At 37.4% G+C, this 21,022-nt stretch overlaps 5 protein-coding genes across 8 annotated transcripts; 4 read left to right on the top strand and 1 right to left on the bottom strand.

Moving 5' to 3' along the window:
* The first annotated feature begins 572 nt into the window (after positions 1-572).
* On the top strand, positions 573-7,327 carry LOC6558641. 3 transcript variants are annotated; one of them, XM_043215818.1, is made up of 5 exons: positions 573-735; positions 3,190-3,508; positions 4,160-4,346; positions 4,942-5,066; positions 6,356-7,327. In XM_043215818.1, exons 2-5 carry the CDS (start codon positions 3,218-3,220, stop codon positions 7,226-7,228), a joined length of 1,476 nt encoding a protein of 491 aa, XP_043071753.1. In that variant the 5' UTR covers positions 573-735; positions 3,190-3,217; the 3' UTR covers positions 7,229-7,327. The 3 variants fall into 3 exon arrangements, with proteins under 3 accessions (XP_043071753.1, XP_032599304.1, XP_043071754.1); XM_032743413.2 differs by lacking the exons at positions 4,160-4,346; positions 4,942-5,066 and having other exon boundaries at positions 6,356-7,322; XM_043215819.1 differs by lacking the exons at positions 573-735; positions 4,160-4,346 and having other exon boundaries at positions 3,477-3,508; positions 6,356-7,322.
* Positions 7,328-10,383: 3,056 nt separating this feature from the next.
* Positions 10,384-11,516, top strand: LOC6557606 (zinc finger protein 706). Its single transcript, XM_001985650.3, has 3 exons — positions 10,384-10,592; positions 10,975-11,145; positions 11,207-11,516. The coding sequence occupies exons 2-3, from the start codon at positions 11,002-11,004 to the stop codon at positions 11,294-11,296; spliced, it is 234 nt and encodes a 77-aa protein (XP_001985686.1). The 5' UTR covers positions 10,384-10,592; positions 10,975-11,001; the 3' UTR covers positions 11,297-11,516.
* Positions 11,517-11,583: 67 nt separating this feature from the next.
* LOC6557819 (CDAN1-interacting nuclease 1) lies at positions 11,584-13,629 on the bottom strand. 2 transcript variants are annotated; one of them, XM_043215795.1, is made up of 4 exons: positions 13,587-13,629; positions 12,477-12,858; positions 11,922-12,410; positions 11,584-11,853 (listed from the first exon to the last, which is right to left on the bottom strand). In XM_043215795.1, the coding sequence occupies exons 2-4, from the start codon at positions 12,716-12,718 to the stop codon at positions 11,682-11,684; spliced, it is 903 nt and encodes a 300-aa protein (XP_043071730.1). In that variant the 5' UTR covers positions 12,719-12,858; positions 13,587-13,629; the 3' UTR covers positions 11,584-11,681. The 2 variants fall into 2 exon arrangements, with proteins under 2 accessions (XP_043071730.1, XP_043071731.1); XM_043215796.1 differs by having other exon boundaries at positions 13,536-13,599.
* A 401-nt stretch (positions 13,630-14,030) lies between these two features.
* On the top strand, positions 14,031-15,953 carry LOC6557947 (nucleobindin-2). Its single transcript, XM_001985648.2, has 3 exons — positions 14,031-14,407; positions 14,467-15,114; positions 15,259-15,953. Exons 1-3 carry the CDS (start codon positions 14,174-14,176, stop codon positions 15,916-15,918), a joined length of 1,542 nt encoding a protein of 513 aa, XP_001985684.1. The 5' UTR covers positions 14,031-14,173; the 3' UTR covers positions 15,919-15,953.
* Positions 15,954-19,525: 3,572 nt separating this feature from the next.
* On the top strand, positions 19,526-21,022 carry LOC122322798. The gene has a single exon (XM_043215804.1). The coding sequence runs from the start codon at positions 19,526-19,528 to the stop codon at positions 21,020-21,022; it is 1,497 nt and encodes a 498-aa protein (XP_043071739.1).

Raw genomic sequence — 21,022 nt, 5'->3', positions numbered from 1 at the left:
TAGCACATAACTACCCCTAGACCCTCTCTCTGTCATCATTTGTGTGAATGTATCTGTGTGCATATGTTGCTAGCAGGTGTATGTGTGAGTCGGTAACAACTCGGTTTGGCTTTAAAGTTTTGTGCGGCAGCAAATAAAATTTCAGTTAGTCACATGTCGTCGCCAAGGATACGCCAACGTTCCGTTTTGTTTGTTGTGCATTGAACGCGACCTGCGAGTTGTCACTGGCAACCAGCTACAGGACTAACCAACTAAAAGACTCTCACTATTGCACTCTCTCAACACCAGTGGCTATGTTAGTGTGTAAGTCATTTGCTAGCCTAGCGACTATTTAAAGGTATACGAGCTATACATTCGCTTTAGCTGTGGTGCCGCACCTGCGGCCAAACAAGGACAGCCGCTTACCACCTAGCACCTGTCTAGATCTAGAAATATTAACAGTTTCCGGCAGCGCTGCCTGGCGCTGACGTTTACAAGCACGTTACATAGCTGTAAATTCAAATTTGAACTTCAGTCAAGTGTCAAAGCTCAAAGGATTAACATGTGCTTCGGCTCATGATAACTGGTCACCTGCTTAGTGACAAAAAGCAAAGTGTACTCCTCAACATAAATTTGACAAAAAAAATATATAAGCAAAACCCCAAATTGTTGTTATCATAAAGCCTAAAAAGTTACACATCAAACATAGAAAATTTAATCAAGTGAATATCAATAAATAAAAAAAGTGTACTAAAGGTAAGTCTAGAAATGATCAACTCACTGAAAAATATTGTGGAAAGCTACTGCCATTACATCTTGGCACTGGGAGAATTCACAGTTGGTTATATAATATTCTGTGGTTCTGCGGGTGCCAAACTGTAATGTGTGGACATAGAAACAACCTGAAAAACGCAACATATCAAATAATTTAAAATATTATGCCGTCTTTTTCTTGGATTGATAAAACACTTATTTCTTCAATAGAGGTACCAAGTTTTAAATGTATGTTTTTATATAGCATACACAAATAAAAAAATATCTCTTTGTATATTATTTGTATATTATCGTTTTATGTATTCTTAATCCGAAAATAAATCAAAATAATCCAAATTCCAGTCGGTCTTGAAACGAACACAAATTAAATTGAATTTTTCAACATAAATCTCACTTACACAATAATAGTCAATATAAATTTCCATATCAATTATCCTAGCGTTTCTTCAATAATATTGCCTTAGAAAGTTGAAATTTTGCATCAAAATTGTTATGGTTATTTGTCACAGAAGAATATATAAAAGGAATACATTCCAATCTAACTGAATGGATTGCTTTATTAATTGTGTTTTAGTTTTCGGATCAAAACATGATTATCACTTTCTTGTGTGTAATTACAGTTAGCACATCTAAAAATATATATATACATGCATGAATCAAGTAAAGTTAATATGCAATTTAACATACAATTAAAAAAAATTCAAAAATCGTTTAATTTATAACCTATATAAAAACGACAATGTCACGCATCGAGATAATTATCCTGATTTGTTGTCCAAAGGACCATTTACATTTCAGCTTATCTTCATTCAACTTTTATTTTGTACTGAATGTTTGCATTTCTAACAAAATGTAATGAAAAGTTACATTGATAAATATAGGATCTGTGGTAAAAGAGTAGTAGTCGCGACCACGACGACATTTATAGATTTTATAAAAAACCAAATGGTATATAGCCAAATTTGTTGTCCTGTGAATTTCAGCTTAAAATAAGAATTTTCTTTTAGTGTGATAACAACCCGAAGCATACAGCACCAAACGAAAGTCACTCATTGCGGTACAACATTAACTATCCCCAAGAATATTTTTGTAATTTACTTTTGCGAAATTCCCTCAAAATAACATATTGAAGGATGTTTTAATAATGGAATGCTTACTTGCTTACTTGCTTACTTGTGTGATTTAGTGTTCATGTCCTAGCGCAAAACATTTAAATTTGCAACTATTCTTTTTTCAAGCGAAACTAGTTCCAAAAGAATTCTTTAAATCATTTACATATGAAATCCCATTTATATATAAATTTAACGTTTTTTTTGTCACTTTCATATTTCACTCCCGAACTACAACGCATAAAGCGAAAAAATATTATTTACATTGGTTGCCTTCACAATTCTTTAACAAGAACATGCTGTAGTTTTTTGATGCAGAAGAATTAACTTCTTATTTTTAAGCAAAGTTGCACGTAGCTATAATAAGCTCCAATTATTTAAGTTGCATTTAATCATTCCATCATACCTTATTAGTCACCGAACTACCATTCGAACTTACATGAATTTAATCGCATCCTTTGTCGTGTATTGCACCTTTAACGCAAGATTTTTAACATTTGTGTTTGAAAATTTACGTTTACGCTACATGAGTAAAGTGGATTTTTCTTACATTTAATATACTCTATAATGTTGCTGAATGGTGTACAGGTGTACTATGTTAATATTTTGGATATAACATAAAGCTGCCATAAAAACTAACGGTTAAAAAATGGTTTCTTATATGCAATTCATCTTTGTTTACCCAGATAGTCGGACTAAATGCACTTGTTACTTGAGTTGTGTTCCTAAAAAAATATAATCAATATTCGACTACCATATAAATGTCCTCTTGGAACAGTCGAAAAGATAAAATAAAAAATCTAATAAGCTGTTTTTTCTAGTTTTTTGAGTGGCTAGATTTTTCATTTAAAATTGGCTAAAATTTCCAGATAGAATATCAAGAAAAAAAATTGTTCGATAAAAATTAAATAAAGAAAAGGTCAAGAAATGCTATAGTTGGTACCCGGCATTAAATAAAATGAAAATGATAACAATAAAGTTTGTGAATATATATTGTTTTTTAATCTCACAATAAAGCAGTCGTTTTTGCGTGTATTTTTATACCAATATACATAGGATTTGAAAGCATGGTAATGCTGCTATGCATTGTGAAACTTCCTGCATAATTTATTTAATCGCTCACAGCAAATCTAAATTGATCGTTAGGTGTAGGCGTCTATACACCATCAACCACCACAATAACATGCTGTATAACAGCCATTTTGCGTGCTTATAGAAATCAAAATATACCTAGCCTCTATATACATATGAACGTATGTACCCCACCCATTAACGTGTACATAAATACTATAATTACAAATGGGTTTTACTTGCCTTTTCATTGCAGTGCCAATTAGCAAGACGATTCCGGTGAAATGGCGCCACAACAACAGCAGCAACACCACCAACAAAACTCAACATTCATTAATGACAATTCTGACACATGTCCATCGCTTTTGAATTTGCCTGATAGCCCAATACTGCCGCTCAAACATCAACATTATCGCCAATATCCAGACAACACTAACAACAATAGGCTAAGTGCTGAGCATTGGATGAATACAGAAGTAACAACTCCAACTGCAGTAAGAAATGAGCCACACAAGGATTCCAGTCGCCGCCCTAACCACCGTTCCATATCTCTATATGGCGCTAACAGTACTAGGGTAAGTGCCCTACCAACCATTAGTAGTAGTAGCGGTCGTGGGCTTCTAGTAAAATCAATCAAATTACCTTATTAGGCGGAGCTTGGTAACACTTGTTTTATTTGGGAAATGAAAATTGAGTTTTACCAATGCAAAGGAGATACCATAGTTAAAATGCGCCGACTAGGAGATATATTTACGTACCTTACATAATTTCTAATCACATCATCAACATAACATGTACACACAGAAAGAAACACATGCCTGTGTTACTTTTTGTCTAAGCACCCCACTTTGGCAAATTGATTCTTAAAATTAAATTGTCTTGATCGCGAGAATTCTTATATACATGCTTCAAGATATGCTGATAAGCGCTGTTTGAGTATCAATTTTAATATATTTTGTTAGAAAACAATTGGCGAAATTAATAACTTGTTCTGCACATGGTTACAGGAGCCTAACCAAAAATAGTTTCTTTAGCTAATCTCTGAGATCGTCGCATTCAAACGTATGGACCGATAGTCGTTTAGTGACAACTTTTTTAAATGGAAACAATTAATAAATTAAACCTTCTTTATAAGTAGAATATTCCTATATAAACCCTTAAAGGGCGCTTACCAAATAGTCAAACTGAATCTGGTAAACCAATTCACTTATTCCCGGCACCAGCAGAAACAATGTAATAAGGAATTGCCTATTTGGCTAAACAATAATGAACTGCGCTATGTATCAGGCGTAACATACAAAACCACATGCAATGATATAATCAAAGCGTTGATTGATGACCAGTTTGGAATTAGTAATGCGCACAATTCCAATATCAACAAAAAATTACCTAATGACATCAACGAAAAGTTAGGTGAGTTTAAATCTATAAAACAAAAATCAGAAACGTACTAAAAACTTGTACTAACAAGTAAAATAGTTCAGTAGGACTAGTGGAATCGAGATTACTTACATACTTACCTAATCGATTATATGCAGATACATACAGAAACATAACCGTTCTTCATCAACGCCAAAACATACTACTTAACATACTAGCAACGTTTAAATTCAATCTTTTTACAATTTTCTGACTTTCAATTATTTGCAATGTCAAATATACACAAAACCAAGTAAACCAAAAAAAAAACATTTTTGCTAAGAGCGGTGGAAAGTCTTAGATAATGAAAAATTGCATATAGAAATATTTATCGATTTTGAAAATCCTTAATTTCTAAGATTAATGTTACTTAGTAATTTATGAGTTAAGTTGGTTTGGAAAAAAGAACTTAACTCAAAAATTATATTTTGTGCAATATGACCTGCGAGAATGTGGACTCCGGTCTATAAACCTATGTAATCTTCGGCGTACCGAAAGTTTCTTTTCTACCCTGTAACAACTATTTATTGTTTCTTTTCGTGTATTTTTTATGTTTGTTATGCCCGAAAAAAATGCGACCATGGTTCAGCAGCAGAATTGCGTGACTACAATCATTATGTTATAACGGAACGTTGGCGTGGTATCGAGCGTGGCTACGATGGCAATATGGCCATTTTGCCCGTTTGGCGAGCTTGGAGCCGTGTGCACAATGAGGTAATATTCGATAAACCCACACCCAAGCATAAAATCCTATCCACATGCCGTGCAAAAGCAGGAACCAAGGCTGCAACTAAATTCGACAGTGATTGCATAATAGGCGTTTTTTTAGTGTCTGCTCGTCCGTCTGGCGCCACACGCAATAAAAAATTTGAAATACTCTTTTAGAACCGACCAACTTCCGACAAACAGTCACGCCTCCGTACATACATTTGCCTCGGTATGTATGTATACATATATACAAATGTTCATATGCATTTGTAAGAATATATGAGTGTACTATAAAACAATAAACAAATACATGAGCAACGTTGATATATGCTTATTGAATATTGAACCCTTGTACATTGTATTTTAATTTTATCGCATGTATCAAAGTCAGGGAAGGAACCGAAGAAAAATCAGCTTTCCCACAACTGCAAGCTTGGTACGCCGAAATTTAACTGCCCTTGTAGACCGGAGCTAACGTTCTGTCATCTAAATTTTGGGTCGTAGCTCGAAATATTATTATATTTTCGTACGTTAACAAATAAACTTATGTAGCAAATGTGAATCTAATGCTTGCAATGTAACAATCTGGCAACCCTTATTTAGCTTATCTTAAGTTTTGCATTGTCCCCTCGTTCGCATGGACTCAAATATTAATTTCACAATAGTTCTGTACCCACTCCGTTTTAGACTGCCGAATGAGTCGCGTCATTAGACTAATAAAATCTTTGATTCCTCAATATCGTTATCTTGCTTGTATACGCTGTGAAACTGTGCGATCGGATCTAGCAAATCCAACAACTTATTTATAAGTTATCTATTTCTCTATGTATGTATGTATGTCTTTGCTGTAGCGAGTTAATCAAAGATCGGCCAATAATATTCATGATAACGCTGCCCCTAGGCACTATCCATATTTTAAAAGCTAAGGTCAACAAATCATGAAGCCACCAGATTACTTCCTACAGTAAAGTACTTCATTGTTGTTTACTTACGTCGACGGCACTCCAACAACAAACAGACAAAAAGATATTATATAGCTTCCACGGGAACAACCAAGAAGTACTATGTATTGTGTGAGATTAAGATGTAAGCAAATTTTGTTCACCTGTTTTTTTTGGTTTGTTCCCGGGTTTGGGGATTATTTTGCTGCTTGTGCACTAACTTTATTTTTATACTCGAAAATGTTTAGTTATTTGAGTCTTTTTTTCAATTTGGGTTAGTAATTTATTTAAATTTAATTATCAATTTATATTAACTTAGATTCACTTATATTTTGTTATTTCTCTTTTCTGTAGTTGCGTCTATCATTAAAACATCGTCAAAAGATCAACGAATCGACATCCACGCAATTTATGGAACTTACTCGACCTGCGCCGGACAGTTTTTCTATTTTCAAATGGCTCAAAAGAATTTTTTATTTTGGCAACAAATCAAAGCTCAAAACCAATGACAAAACTCGCACAAAATCAGTCAAAGCTGTCAATAAAATTAAAGAGAAATGTTTACCAGCCAAAATAAAGGAAGAAAGGTCAGATAAACTGCTGCGGGTTATACTACCTGATCAGCATTACGAAGATCCACAGACCAACAAAAATATCAAGGCTGAGTTAAAACACATGATGAAAGCCAAGGCAACACAGCGGGAACATGCCCAACAAGGAAAACTTATCAATAGTAATTGCATTAGACATCATCGTAAGAATGCTCCTTTGCGAAATAGTTTGCGAAACAAACTGGCAACACTCCACACTGAGATGAATATGAGATACAACAGGGAATATAAACTTACGCGGCAGCTAACTGCGATGTACAAGCATTACACACTGCAAAACAAGCAATATTTGTGTACAAAAATGGAACTTTCCGTGGGTCATCTACAGCATAACATTGAAGGCTATGCTGTGGATATTATTAAAACGGAACGCGAGCTTCTCGAGCTAAGAAACGAAATCAAACGACATATATCGTTGATACACAACATGAAGCGAATGACGATAGAACAGTACTGTGGTATAAAGCCTACAACAATAAAAATGAGTGATTGCACAGTAGGAGTGCTGACTGAGAATTCTCCAGGTATACCTCAAGATGCTAAAATTATATGCGAAACACCGTTAGCTAATAACATTCATGAATTTTACGATAATAATCCAAGCATGTTACTTTAATTTTATTGATTCTGAAACCTTTTAGCTATTTAAGCTCGCATTATAAATATTCACTATTATTCATACTGTTAATATTATTCATACTATTAATATTTCTCATAGTATTAATATTACTATTGCTACTATTCATTTAAGATAATTGGCTCAAAATATCACTTTGGCACTACCAGCTCCTAGATAGCTGTAGTGTGCTAATAAAAAATGTAAGTTATTTAAAAATATATATATAATGTTTATTAAATATGAGGCTTGCGATCTTAGTCTTTTAACAAACCGAAAAACGAGACCGACAATAACTATTGAACTGCAGCCGGCAGATATACAAGGGCTTCTTGTAGAGCGAACGAAACTCAAGGACGGCACTTTTATGTGGAATATAAGTGTGCGCAAAGTACTAAGCTAAATTGAACAATTTTGGAGTCGTCGAACAGGTTTGCTACCAATTAGCTGGTGAGTTGTACCACTAAGCAGACAACACAGTGCTTAGTGATTGTACTAAGCTATACGAAGACACATTCAGCCGTTTGTAATTCTAAGTCGACACCAGTGTAAGTCACACATGAGTTAAGTCTGAAGTCGTTCTTGTCTAAGACGCAAACCTTTGTTGATCAGTGCCCTTATTAAATTTCTGATCTTTGGGATCCGAAATGGAATAGCGCATAATAATAATGTTTTCGTTCGTGAATCGATATGCGGGGAATCAAGCATGAGTATGAGAATGCGAAACCTTTCCACAATCTGGATGACGTTGTGCCATTAATCAGACAATACATGTTAAAAATGTGATTCTTTTTATTTAATACTGTATTTACTGTATTTTATATAAATTTGATTTTCAATTTTTTTTAAGGAAAAACGGTTTGCCTTTAATTGCATTTCTCGGAGTGTATACAAAATCAACAATCAACATGCGCAATAAATTGATTATTTATGATTTTCCAAAAATGTCCATACAACAATAAAGTCATTGTCTGTACTGCATTTAAATTTACATTGTTAATGGCAAAAGTGAATTTATTATTTTGGAGATCTGCGCATTATTAAGGGTTAAAAATTAATTGTGCTGCAAAACAGTGATCAAACAGATGTAAGTACACCAATCTTGAAAACACATTATTAAGTATCCTCCTTGTGGCTTTTCCTGAAGTAAATATAAATAAATATATATATAAATATAAATAACACATTAACTGTAGAACTATGGAGTGATATCATAGGGTGATAGGGCGCGGCTGATAACCGTGAAAAGGCAGATGCTCAACTTCTTTCGGATGAACTTCCCCTACTGATGCAATCTAGGGATGCAATTTTAGCTGAATACATATTCGAGCAGAATTTCACAGCTAATATGAATAGCAAAAGGGAATGGGCGAGTCTAGATGAAATCCAAACCGCACACCATAAAATGGTACACCGATGGATCGCTCACCAATCAGGGCACGGGCCTGGTGGTGGGCCCTAGGGATGCTCACCAGCATATTTCAAGTTGAGGTGCGTGCGATAGAGAGATGTACGGAGTTCAACCTGCAACGTAACTATCGGAATACGGATTTATCCATCCTATCCGATAGTCAAACAGCAATAAATGATATAATGGAGACGAAGATCACATCAAAAGTAGTCCAAGAGGTACAATCCAAATTTGACCAGCTCGTCCAAGCCGACTGTACCTAACTAAACTAGGAATTTATAGTAGCGAGCGATGCAGGTTTTGTGAAAGCGAGGAAGAATCCTCTATACACCTCCTAGCAGAGTGAGTTAACTAAAGGAGATGCAGCATCCTAGGGACGGATGCAATGAGTATCAAAGATGTAGAAGCCCTCAACCCAGAAAAGATCGAGTAGGTCATAGTGCAGGTATCCCAATAGTAAAAATAATACACCCTTTATTTACCTCACAATCAAACTGGCAAACTATATGTTACAAAAATTGATATACATATTTTGACAACACACAATGCTTATGCTGAATTCATACAGAGCGACATTAATCATAAATTTTTATGATGGTCCGCAAGGCAGCACCCTTCTGCGTTCGCCGGGGATGACCTCAAATCATTTTGTTGCATTCAATATTCAGTATTTTTCAATCATTTCGGTTATCCACTAAAAATATTTGGCAGTCGCTGCAAATATGTAAATAAACCCAGATTAAGGTTTTGAAATTACAATATAAAAGTGGCCGGCAATCAAGAATGTAAGTATAAAATATTATTTTTAAGTTTATTATATTTATTTATATCCGTTTGCCTCTCAATTTTGGCTATTTTGTTCATATATTGCGTGTGTGGACCTCTGCATATTCTGTATATTTGAATTGAGAAAGTCTCTAATATTGTATTCTTGCTCGCCTACTTCAATCAAAATATTGAAGACGCCTCCTCCTTAAAAGGCAGATGGAAGCATCTCCGACCCTATAAAGTATATATATTCTTAATCATGATCAACAGCCAAGGCGTTATAGCCATGTCTGTATGTCTGTCCGTTCGTATATACGTTTGCAGACATTTTGGTGCAAAACTTTTAAGTGAAAATTTTCTAATAAGACTAGAATATATTTAACAACTAGGTTCAGGGTATATCCTAGTCGAGCTCACTCGTCTACAGAACTCTTGTTTTTTGGTTATTTGTTGTCGGTTGAACAATTATTCGTTTTCACCCAATTACCAACAGATGCACATTCTATTTAACCCTTCCCTTCTATCTTCAATGATAAACAGATCTTGCCAAATTTCCTTAAAATTCTTTTTGAATTTATTTTTTGTGGAACAATTTTTCCATCAACCAACAGCTACAACTGTAGATTTTTCCGGGCCCATCAGTGATTTGTAGTTGGCTCTCACTGACTGATGCATAAAAAATAATTAATTACCGCATTTAACAAAATGTAAAATTGGGAAACGTACTCTAATGGTGTGTATTTCTTTGGAATGTACATTATTATTTAGCTGCAACATATTTAAACTCCTTAGTGTTGTGCATAACTGCAAAACGTACAGCTCGCCCGTCGACTGTTTACAAAAAACATTAATCTGCGGAATTATTCCGATTATTTAGCAAAACCCGTTTTTGTTTCAATGTATTCAAAAGAAAGTATGACACAATTCTATCGAATATTAAAATAATAATACCGATGATTATGTACTATCGATTATTAATAGTGCCATCACTACACAAAATTTAACACAACAAAATTAGAGGCCTCAATTCCTAATATCATAAAAAAAAACCTGCATCACAAAAATTAAAGTCTAAAAAAAGGTGACCAATTTCGGGTATTAAAAAGAATTCGTGTTCCCTCATATCTAAAAGCTTGAAACAACTGCGTTTTGCGTCCAATAGCGCAATATAAAATTAAAATTTAGGTGAGGCATAACCAGCGTGCTCGCTGAATTTGCAAATGTAAAATGAATGGTTAAATATGGCGTGGCAATATCTGTATATGTACCCTGCCGTCTCACGGTTGTTTTTATTTATGATTAATGTCTATATATAAAACGTGTTTTTTAACTATTATCTGTACGTTCGCACAAGCGAAAGAGAAAGTATATATTTCACAATATTCTACTACTACTGCAGATGTTAGCCAAATATGTGTTTTTTGTTTCGATGCGATGTATACATTTTAATAAAACAAAAATGAACGTAGACTTATTAATGATAGTAACATATAATACAAATAATAATTTGTTACTTCAGACGCCTTATCAACTATATGGTAAAGATTTTAAGCTTTTAAATTTTCAGGGTTAAATACAGACGTATTGCGTTAAAATGGCACGCGGTCATCAAAAAATACAATCGCAGGCAAAGGCTGCCGACAAACAGGCAAAAATGAAAAAGCAGCAGGGCCACAGTGCCAACGATCAAAAGAAGGCGGCCCAAAAAGCACTAGTGCATGTGTGCGTCCTGTGCAAGGTGAGACAAATACAAGAAAGAGGGGACACATTAATTTAAGTGAAACTTAAATCTGTTTCAGTCACAAATGCCGGATCCTAAAACTTACAAGCAGCATTTCGAAAACAAGCATCCAAAAAATGACATGCCTGAGGAGCTAAAAGACTTGTAAGCTTTGGGGCAGTTTCAATTGTAACATGAAAATGTCATCAACGAAACGAATTGCCTACCTGTACAAAAAAATAATGCAACAATAAAAATATAAACAATCAATATTTTGAAATGAAAAAAAGAATTGCTACTTTGACCCCGCAAGATTAATTTTTTTTATAAAATACATTAAATTGATTTTATTAAGAATAAATATTCCATTTGGATTTATTAACAATTCAGATATGATATAGTTTCATACATAAAAAAATGGTGAATTGGTTTTTGTACTATGTATAAAAAACGAAATCGATGTTAATGGGCATTTATTAATCAATAAACAAACAAAAATTGAACTTTGTTAAAAACATGAGCGTGTCATTTTATTGCTAATAATAAATGCTAAGTCATTGCAATGTTTGTGCTGTCTCTTGGGCTCGTGGTTCAGTCAGTTGCATGAAAACTAAATCTTCTCGTGCGGGAAAATCTGTAAGCACTGTTATACCAATATTATTATCGGGCAACTGTGCCGTTTCTTCATGATAGCCAAACCAATAGATAATGATGCCAGGTCCAAAGCTAATCGAAAATAAATGTATGTAAATAAATAATTAAATGTGATTTAGGAATCAATACCAAACAATTACCGATTGCAATAGCTATACAACTGTTGTTGTATGTTCAATTTGTGACTTTTCGGATCTCCGAAATTAGCCTTGCTCTCTATCCAATTTACCACAAATCCCTTGTAGAGGAATGGCAATATCATCTTTATATCGGGTGTCTTGTCATATCCCATGCGGCGCAAATCATGCTCATCATAGAAGTGTATGCCTGCTTTCCTGGCCAAGTGCTTCAGCTTTAACTCATACTCTTCACCAACTAAGCGTCTTCGTAGATCCGTTATAGATCCCTCTTGATTATCACTGTACAAGCACTGTTGTACGTTGGCTGCCAGAAGTGAATCGTTGATCAAATATGGATGTTTTAAGAGTCGCGAAACTTGAGGTCTTTGCTTCAGATCGTATTTTTCTTGCAGTAACAGACGGCACAAAGCTATTGGATTTATGGCCTCCACACATGCCATACGTATTAGCAGAGAGTTATCGCTATACAAGTGGCACTGATCTTCATAGCTAAACAGACAAAAATAGACCATATGCAGACATAAGTGAAATATGTTCATAAAGATTAATACATACGTTTTCAACAGGTTTTTGGCGCGTTGTTCCTGGCGCCAATGCTGGCCCCGAGCTTTGTTAATAATCTCGAATTGCAAAATGCAACTCAGAGCCAAAGGATCGACGTCCGTAAAGAAACGATGTACCATTTCCAACTCACAGTCCATTGGAAGGCCGCCATTAAATCCGTTAATAAATTGACAAATGCGTGCATATTCAACGTTACTTAGTATCTTTTTCTTAGTTGTGTCACTTTTGTCCATTATTTTAATTTTTTAAATTTAACTTAACTCACAAATTCGATCAGCGTATTTCATGAGTGAACTGCTCAAAAAGCAGTTGTCCACCAAATTAAGCTAATTTTATTGCATCGGAATTCATTTTCTTTTCATGTCTGGGTAAGCTATAACAGGTGAAAATTAATAATGAATTTTTGTGGAGACAAACACACCTTTTCATTTGTATTTCTTTGATGAACTTTTGTCTGTATAAGCGATCTCTTTTTTTCTAAGTTCAAGCTAATATATATTCTTTGCATTAATGATTATCTTCCCTAATTAGCAAACCGAGGACCATAAAGTAGCAACATTTTGTATCTACATTAATAGTCAAATACTTGTTGTTAGTTTAAAAAAAAAAGTGTGTTTAATTGATACATATTCGTCATTTAAATCTGGGATGTTCTTATGGCTGTGAGAACCTCTCGAATCGGCCACTTAAAATGTGAGCCAGTGGACTCCGGTCTTTAAGGGTATGTAATATTTGCCTAAGATAGCTTTCACAAAACGTATTCCACAATGAAGCAAAAATCCGACCTTAAGAGATGTTCATATTGTGAAACAAGGTCCTCTTTAGCCTTTCGTAAAATGTGGGAACCTGAATAATCATTTTTTAATAACCACGAGCTATACTTTATATTCAGTAACTAAAACTTTGCTAGGGGTTTTGAAAAACTCATCTTAAGTTGACTTTTTTCGATTTTATTCCAGCAACCAAATGTATGCGTCGATGTAAATTTATGCACAAGAGGGCGAGTAGGGTTAACACTATGCCTATCGGATTAATGATGATGCGCTTAACTGATATATCCCAATGTGTTTTTATATTTTTTTATTTCTATACGTATATTACTTATGATTATGAGTGATACTGTTTTCTAAAATAAATTAGTGATGCACGGCTATAGATAGATTTTAATCACCGAAAGATCCGATGTATATCGATACTTTTTGTGCCATATGTAAGTGCATCCTTTATACAAAAACTAATATAAAATCTTTAGCCAATAATTAGAATCATATGCAACAATTATTTTGAAATTGGATCGATTTTTTTTTTGCAGAAGCATCCACCAAAGTGAATATTTATTTAAATACGCTTATAATCAAAAAATGGGTTTCTACATAAGGTTTGTATGCAAATATCGATATGTTCATTGGGTTTTTAACGACACCGACAAATTGAAATTATTATTAAATATTTCGTCAGACAAACTAAGTTTAAAATGGAATGTGAAATCGGAACTGTTACTCTTCATATTCAGTAACTGTATGTCACGATATTTGTCAGTCACAACGACTCGGTCACAGCTACGTCAACGTTGCTCAACTCTATTGAATGCAGACACGTCAGAACACATTTCAATCTTGAAGTTATTTACACAATTGCTTTCGTCTTTGAAAATCAGTCGGAAGTAAACACTCCAAAAACCAACAACCATGAAGTTGGTACAGGTGCATGTCGTGCTGACGTTTGCCCTGGCAGTGTCAGTAGTCAGAGCTTTACCTGTGACGCAGAACAAAAAGGAGGAAAAGGTGAAGGAACCAGCACCTACAGCAGATGTGGGGGAAAAACTGGAGTATGAACGTTATTTGCGCGAAGTTGTAGAGGCGCTAGAAGCTGATCCCGAGTTTAGGAAGAAGCTGGACCAAGCGCCTGAGGCCGACATACGTGTAAGTAATTCAATGAGCTGGCGAAATAGTTTTTCACTCTTAGAAATCTATTCCACTAGAGTGGCAAAATTGCACAAGAGCTCGACTATGTGAATCATCACGTGCGCACAAAGCTGGACGAGATTAAGCGACGTGAATTGGAACGTTTACGTGACTTGGCCAATAAGGCATTCGATCTGAGCAATGACATTGATCGGAATCATTTAAAAGTTCCACAACATCTGGATCACGGCAATGAGCACACTTTTGAAATAGACGATTTGCGCAAGCTGATACAAAAAACATCCGACGATTTGGCTGAGGCGGATCGTAGGCGTCGCGGCGAGTTTAAGGAGTATGAAATGCAAAAGGAATTTGAACGCGAGGCTCTAAAGAACGAAATGGATGAGAAGTCACGAAAGAAATTCGAAGCAGAGATAAAAGAAAAGGATGATAAGCACAAGCAGCACGCGAAAGTGCATCACCCAGGCAACAAGGCACACCTAGAGGAAGTTTGGGAGAAACAGGATCACATGGACAAGGACGATTTTAATCCGAAAACCTTTTTTTCCATTCATGACGTTGATAGCAACGGCTATTGGGACGAGGCTGAAGTAAAGGCGCTTTTCGTCAAGGAGCTGGACAAGGTGTACCAGAGCAATCTTCCCGAGGATGATATGCGCGAGCGCGCCGAGGAAATGGAACGCATGCGAGAACACTATTTCCAGGTATTGTTTTTACTTATGACATTTTTAGTTACTATACAAAAATGTTGCATAAAACTCATTCACATTGCTTTGATGGTCAACAAAGGAAGAGGTTGTATACGCGAAAGTTTATTTTATGTTTGATTTGTCTAAAATTACTTTTAGGAAACGGACACCAACCATGATGGCCTTATAAGCATAGAGGAGTTTATGCAGCAAGCCACAAAAGAGGAGTTCCAAAAAGATCCGGAGTGGGAAACCATTGATCAACAACCGCAGTATTCGCACGAAGAATTTTTGGAGTTTCAACGAAGACGAAAAGAAGAAGTAGAGCGCATGGTTGCCCTCGGACAACTGCCACCGCATCCTAATATGCCGCAAGGCTATTACGCAGCGCCACCGCCAGGTGGCGTGACTTATCACGCGGTCACGCCAGGCCCTCAACTGCACTACCAGAATCCAAATCAGTTGCACGCGCAACAGCAGCAACAATATGCCCATCAACAACAACAATACGCCCAACAGCAACAGCAGTATAATGAACCGTACCAACATCAGCAGAATGCACAGCCACAGCCCGTTCAATTGAACCCAAATCAAGTGTATGAGCATGCTAAACAGACACCAGAAGGACTCCAGGTGAATCAGCAACCGATACAAATGCAGCAAAAGCAACAACAGCAGCCTGTGCAACAGCAGCCTCTGCAACAGCAGCAACACACCGAGGGTCAAAATCAAGTGAATTTGCAACAGGCCAACAATCAATCAACTCCATTTGTGCAAAACAAACAACCTCAACAAATACCTGAGGCCCAGCACCATTAGACTAACTAATAATAAAAGCCACAAAATAAACAACATTCCTGTCGCATTTTGTGCTAAAAAAATAATCATATAAACTCTCGGGAAAAAAAAGTATGCAAAACAACTCAAGATTTGCTTGTCATTGCAGAACTATTTATCCATTACAGCATTTTCTTGCGTGTTTATATATTCCATTAACACTTTGTACATAAAACGATTATTTAGAAATTTATTTCCACTCGTTCATTTCATACAATAAAAATGACCGAATGATTATTTTTATGTGTAATTGCTCTTTTGCAAAAATTATTTAAATTTGATTGATGATTTTTAGCAGACCGAACCACGCCTCCTAGAGACGAGAGAAACATCGAAGACTTTGTGTTTCCCACATTTTCGAATGTGGATACAACAAGCAACGTTATTACACAGCTATCAGAGCCAGAGCTCTTACCTGTTTAAATTCAATATATCAGTAGTGAAGAAAGCACGCCGTGCAGATTCCTTGTATCTTCTTATAAATTGCATAAAATACAATGCAAAAACCCAAACGAATTCAAACTCTCCGCTGTCACAGAAATTTCGGGTTGGTTTGAAATTTGCAGTATATTTATAAAATATTGAGTAATTACTATTCTGTAAACAAATTTTTCAATAAAAAAGGCTAAAGTAATGGAGCGTTATTGTTCTTTTGTGTAATCTACATTTATGATTTATTTGTTTATATTTATTCCCTTGGAGTATTGATTTCAAATTAAAGGAGTCTTCTCCTACCCTATAAAGAATATATGTATATTCTTGATCAGCATCTCTAACCAATTTGATTCTGCCATATCAGTCTGTCTGAATTATTTAGCCAAAGAAATATTTCCCGAAGTCTGTACAATGGTCGTAAATGACATTGCGTCCGAAAAATCTGTTTTAAATGAAGAACATTTGTTACAAAAATATAATAATATTTCGAACTCCAAAAAAACCGTTCTCGGGGGTTTCGGAATATTCGATCAGAAAGGTCGGAAATTGCTGTGAAAGTCTGTGATAAATGGACAGTTCAAGGTTGCATAAATGAAAGTTTAATTAAAAACTGGAAAACCCGAGAAAGTGGGGGCGATAGTGAAACTACCTTTTCTTCTACTAACTTTTCAGCCAATGTACCCTATCCTTATCTTGTTCAAAGATCTATTGCATTTGTGGTCCTGTGATCACTGAATAGAAACTTCTTGGCGACCCACATTCAATCAAGCCTGGGTATTCGCCAGGTCCAGTTGGAGTTCCGGGATGTGTACTCAAGTACTGCTATAAGTCTCTTTGTAAACCTTTACTTAAATTATTTACTTTGTCTGTTGCTACTTGTTCTTTTCTCGCTATTTGGAAACAGTGCTTTATTACTCCTTTCCATAAAACTGGCTCAAAGTCTGATGTAAAAAACTTACAGGAGTATTTCCAAATTGTCCGCAATATCTAAGGCATTTGTGAAAATAGTAACAACTCAATTACAACACTTATGTAGGTCTATCATTTCACCTTTCCAGCATAGTTGTGTGAAATGTAGGTGTACTACCACTAATATTCTTGAATGTTCTTCCCTTGTGATCAAAGGATTTCAGAATAAAATGCAAACTGATGTCGTTTATGCAGACTTTAGTAAGGCCTTTGATTCTGTTAACAATCGTCTCCTTCTTCATAAACTAAACCTTATTAGATTTCCTACTAACCTTCTTGCATGTATTTCTGGTTATCTGAGTAACAGATCTCAAAAAGTTGTGCTCAAAACATTACGTTCAAAACCTATCCTAGGGTACCTCTGGGGTACCCTAGCGTAGTCACCTGGGTCCAAAGCTTTTTCATCTATTTACTAATGACATTCCTAAAGTACTAATGTATGCAGGCGGACTTACTTCCATTTGAACTGCTGTGTAAGAACATGTCATTTTATCGTATCTCTCCTCATATTGTTAGTTACACGCGATGGGAGGCCACGATGGGAGGCCACTTGATAGACTGAATGATGTAAATGATATAGGTTTACTTCTTGATCATCGGTTAAAATTTGATGGTCATATGAAATTCATTGTCAACAAAGCATTTCAAGTTCTTGGATTAATTAAGCATTGGTTAAAGGAATTTGATGATCCTTATTTGACTAAGATACTCTTCACTTCTCTTGTACGTCCCATTCTGATATATGGATCTTGTGTGTGGACTCCGCAATATCATATTCAAATAGATTGGAATCTGTGCAGAAGAGTTTCTTACTTTTTGCTCTTCGTCGCTTTGACTGGGGTGTACTGCCTCCTTATACCAATATACTGCTCCTTATTAACCTTCCCTCCTTAACTAATCGTCGTGTTATGCAAGGTGTTACGTTTGTAGTTAAATTACTTAATAGTGAAATCGAGTCAGCTGCGTTGATGAGCCAAATAAATTTTTCTGTTCCCTCTAGACCGTCACGTTCCTTTATCCCACTTTATCTTAGTCGTTGTACAGATTGTTCCTTGCCAGAAGCGATTCGAGTACTCTGTAATGATTACAACAGAATCTATCACGTAATCAATTCATAGTCTTCAATTTCTAAAATTAATAACTCAATTTTAAACGCCCTATATCGTAAATAACTTTCTTGCGTGTATCTGTGGTGGAACTTAACTAATTCATACTAAATATTTTTTGGTCTAATTGGGTTTTTTTCTGGGTTTTCCTCAATTCACGCAACAAATATTGGACCATTTTGCATTTAAATACCCCCAGAAATATTATGAATATTTCTTATTTTTTAATTTTAAATTTTATAATACATATAAGTTAATTTAATTTTTTCTTACTTGTTGTATTTTGTGTTTCGATTGAATTTAGTTGACATTAAATAAATAAATAAATAAAGACACATTCGCCAAATTTGGATATGTAATTAAGACTAACAATAAGTTATTTATATTAGACCACGCAGGGCTCTAAATTCAAACATGTTAACAACTCATAATCAATTAAAGTTCTTTGCTACTGCTGCCAACACCCACCCTGTTCTGTGGCACCTGTCATCAGATAGTATGACTTATGAAAAATACAACGCAATTAAAAATTTGATCAAATAGAATTCGTCACCAGTTCAATATTAAGTTCGTCGTTGTTAAGTTGTGTCTTCTATGAGATCCACGTGTTGATCGATTGCAGAAAGTTTAGATTTGTATGATTTGCGAACCTGGTCTAAGAACTTGTGGGATGGTTCGGATGGGGCTGAGCTGAGGCCACCAGGCGGGTCGCGGGTTGCGGATAGCGAACGGCCTCCCCTCGGGGAGGTTAGCTGCGAATAATACGGGTGCGATAATGTTGATCGTACCGACAAGGCGCTTGTGTTGCCGCCTTCCAAAGTATAGCCTCACACATCCCCCCTATCTCCCCACATAGTTTCCCATCACATCCTATCCCTTCACCTCACTCCGTACCGGACTAAGGCGTCATTCGAACCGTGCCGAGAGTCAGTCTGGCTGGGGGCCCGGATCAAAAACTAGCCCAGTCTCTAACGGTGAGCTCAGGCAAATGGCGACCGCCTGTTCTAATTTAGCCTTACCCGGGTATTGCGGATCTCTGCCCGGGCGGACACATATTTCTCCGCAGCTCGTGGGATTCCATGAAAAAAGTACACTATGCCAAAATACCGCAGGATCTCCCTGCGGAGCTTGTCGCAAGACAGTTGGAAGGTCATGCCCCTGATGGGGAACGACCCTCTTGTGTGGTAGACCATCCTCCACACCGTGCTGCTCCAGCAACAAACAGGAGAGTGCCACAGGCACAAGGAACTCCGGCTGTGAGGCATGGGAGACCGATGGCTGGTACACCCAGACCACCGCTCCCAGCACCGAACGCCGCGAAGCAAGGCGCCCAGCGCTCAAAAAGGAAAGGAGAGTTCCTGCCACCAAGGGGTCAACCCGGTGGGCTGGATGACCCAAACCGGAGAAATCTCTGCGGTTCTAGGGTCAAGTGGTACCTTCGGTATCTCCAGCAGGGACTCACCCCTGATGAAGCCCTGAAAAAGACCAAAGAGCCCAGGGAGGACGTTGCAGCACCTATGTCAGCTCTGAAAAGGCGTAGCAACAATCTCACACCACCGATGGCCACCCCCAAGAGGATGTGCCCGGAGGTTGTGGGCGTTGCCCGCGGTTCGGCAGCAGCAAAGGTACTGAAGAACAATGGGGCAGGAAATTTGGACCTGCGCCCAAGCACATCGCGTGCAGCGGCCACCGAGCCTCGCCTGTCTTACGCAGATATGGCCAAGAAGGTAAAGGTGGCCGTGTTGCCCGTGGATTTCCCACGGGTCATGCTCAGTCACGGAGATTTATCTGTGTTGGAAGAGGCCATCATTGACGAAATCATTGCGTCTGGTGGAGATGTCGTGGTCTCATTTGCGGGCATTCACTTCCGGGTTGGATTCCTGGTAATTGAGTGCTTCGATGAGACCTCGGCCGATTGGCTGAGGACCGCAACGCCGAGGCTACAATCGTGGAAGGGCGTGCCCCTTGAGTGCAAGGTGGGGGACGACATACCGTCGCCCCACTGCATCACGTTGTACTGTCCCAGGAGTGCAGATCGGTCCACCGAATCCCTGTTGGTTCTGCTGAGGAGCCAGAACGGGATCGAGACCGACACCTGGAAGGTGATCTCCAGGAGGAACGAGGGAGGAGGAGCCCTCCTGGTGATCGGGATAGATGAGCTATCCAGGAGCATAATTGTGCAGAAGGGACACCAGGTCTTCTTTCGCTACGGGACCATCCCCGTAAGTGGACTGAAGACAAAGAAGACCAGGGAAAAGCCTCAACCTGCTCCAACGGGCAAGGAGGACGTCTCAGTGGGCAACATCACCACATCGGACACTCCCGCCCCGGAGCAGGGCAGTCCGACTGCGCAGCCCACCGACCCGTCGGAGGACCTCGCTGACGACGAAGAACTGGCAGATGCGACGCTCTGCCAGGAGGAGATGCTGGGGGACGATGACATCCCCATGTCCTCGCAGGAGCTGGAGGAGGAGCTGCTGGATGCAGCTGCAGCTGACGTCGCTATGGCGAGCAGCGGTGACGGGGACGGCTCCGGGCCCCATTCACCGTGTCAGCTGGAGCCTCCCCAGAAGTAG

This window comes from Drosophila grimshawi, unplaced genomic scaffold (genome assembly GCF_018153295.1).
Source record: "Drosophila grimshawi isolate 15287-2541.00 unplaced genomic scaffold, ASM1815329v1 contig_78, whole genome shotgun sequence".
In the NCBI taxonomy this organism is placed as follows: domain Eukaryota; kingdom Metazoa; phylum Arthropoda; class Insecta; order Diptera; family Drosophilidae; genus Drosophila; species Drosophila grimshawi.
The sequence above is the reverse complement of the archived record's forward strand: the minus strand, read 5'-3'. Positions and strand labels throughout refer to the sequence as shown.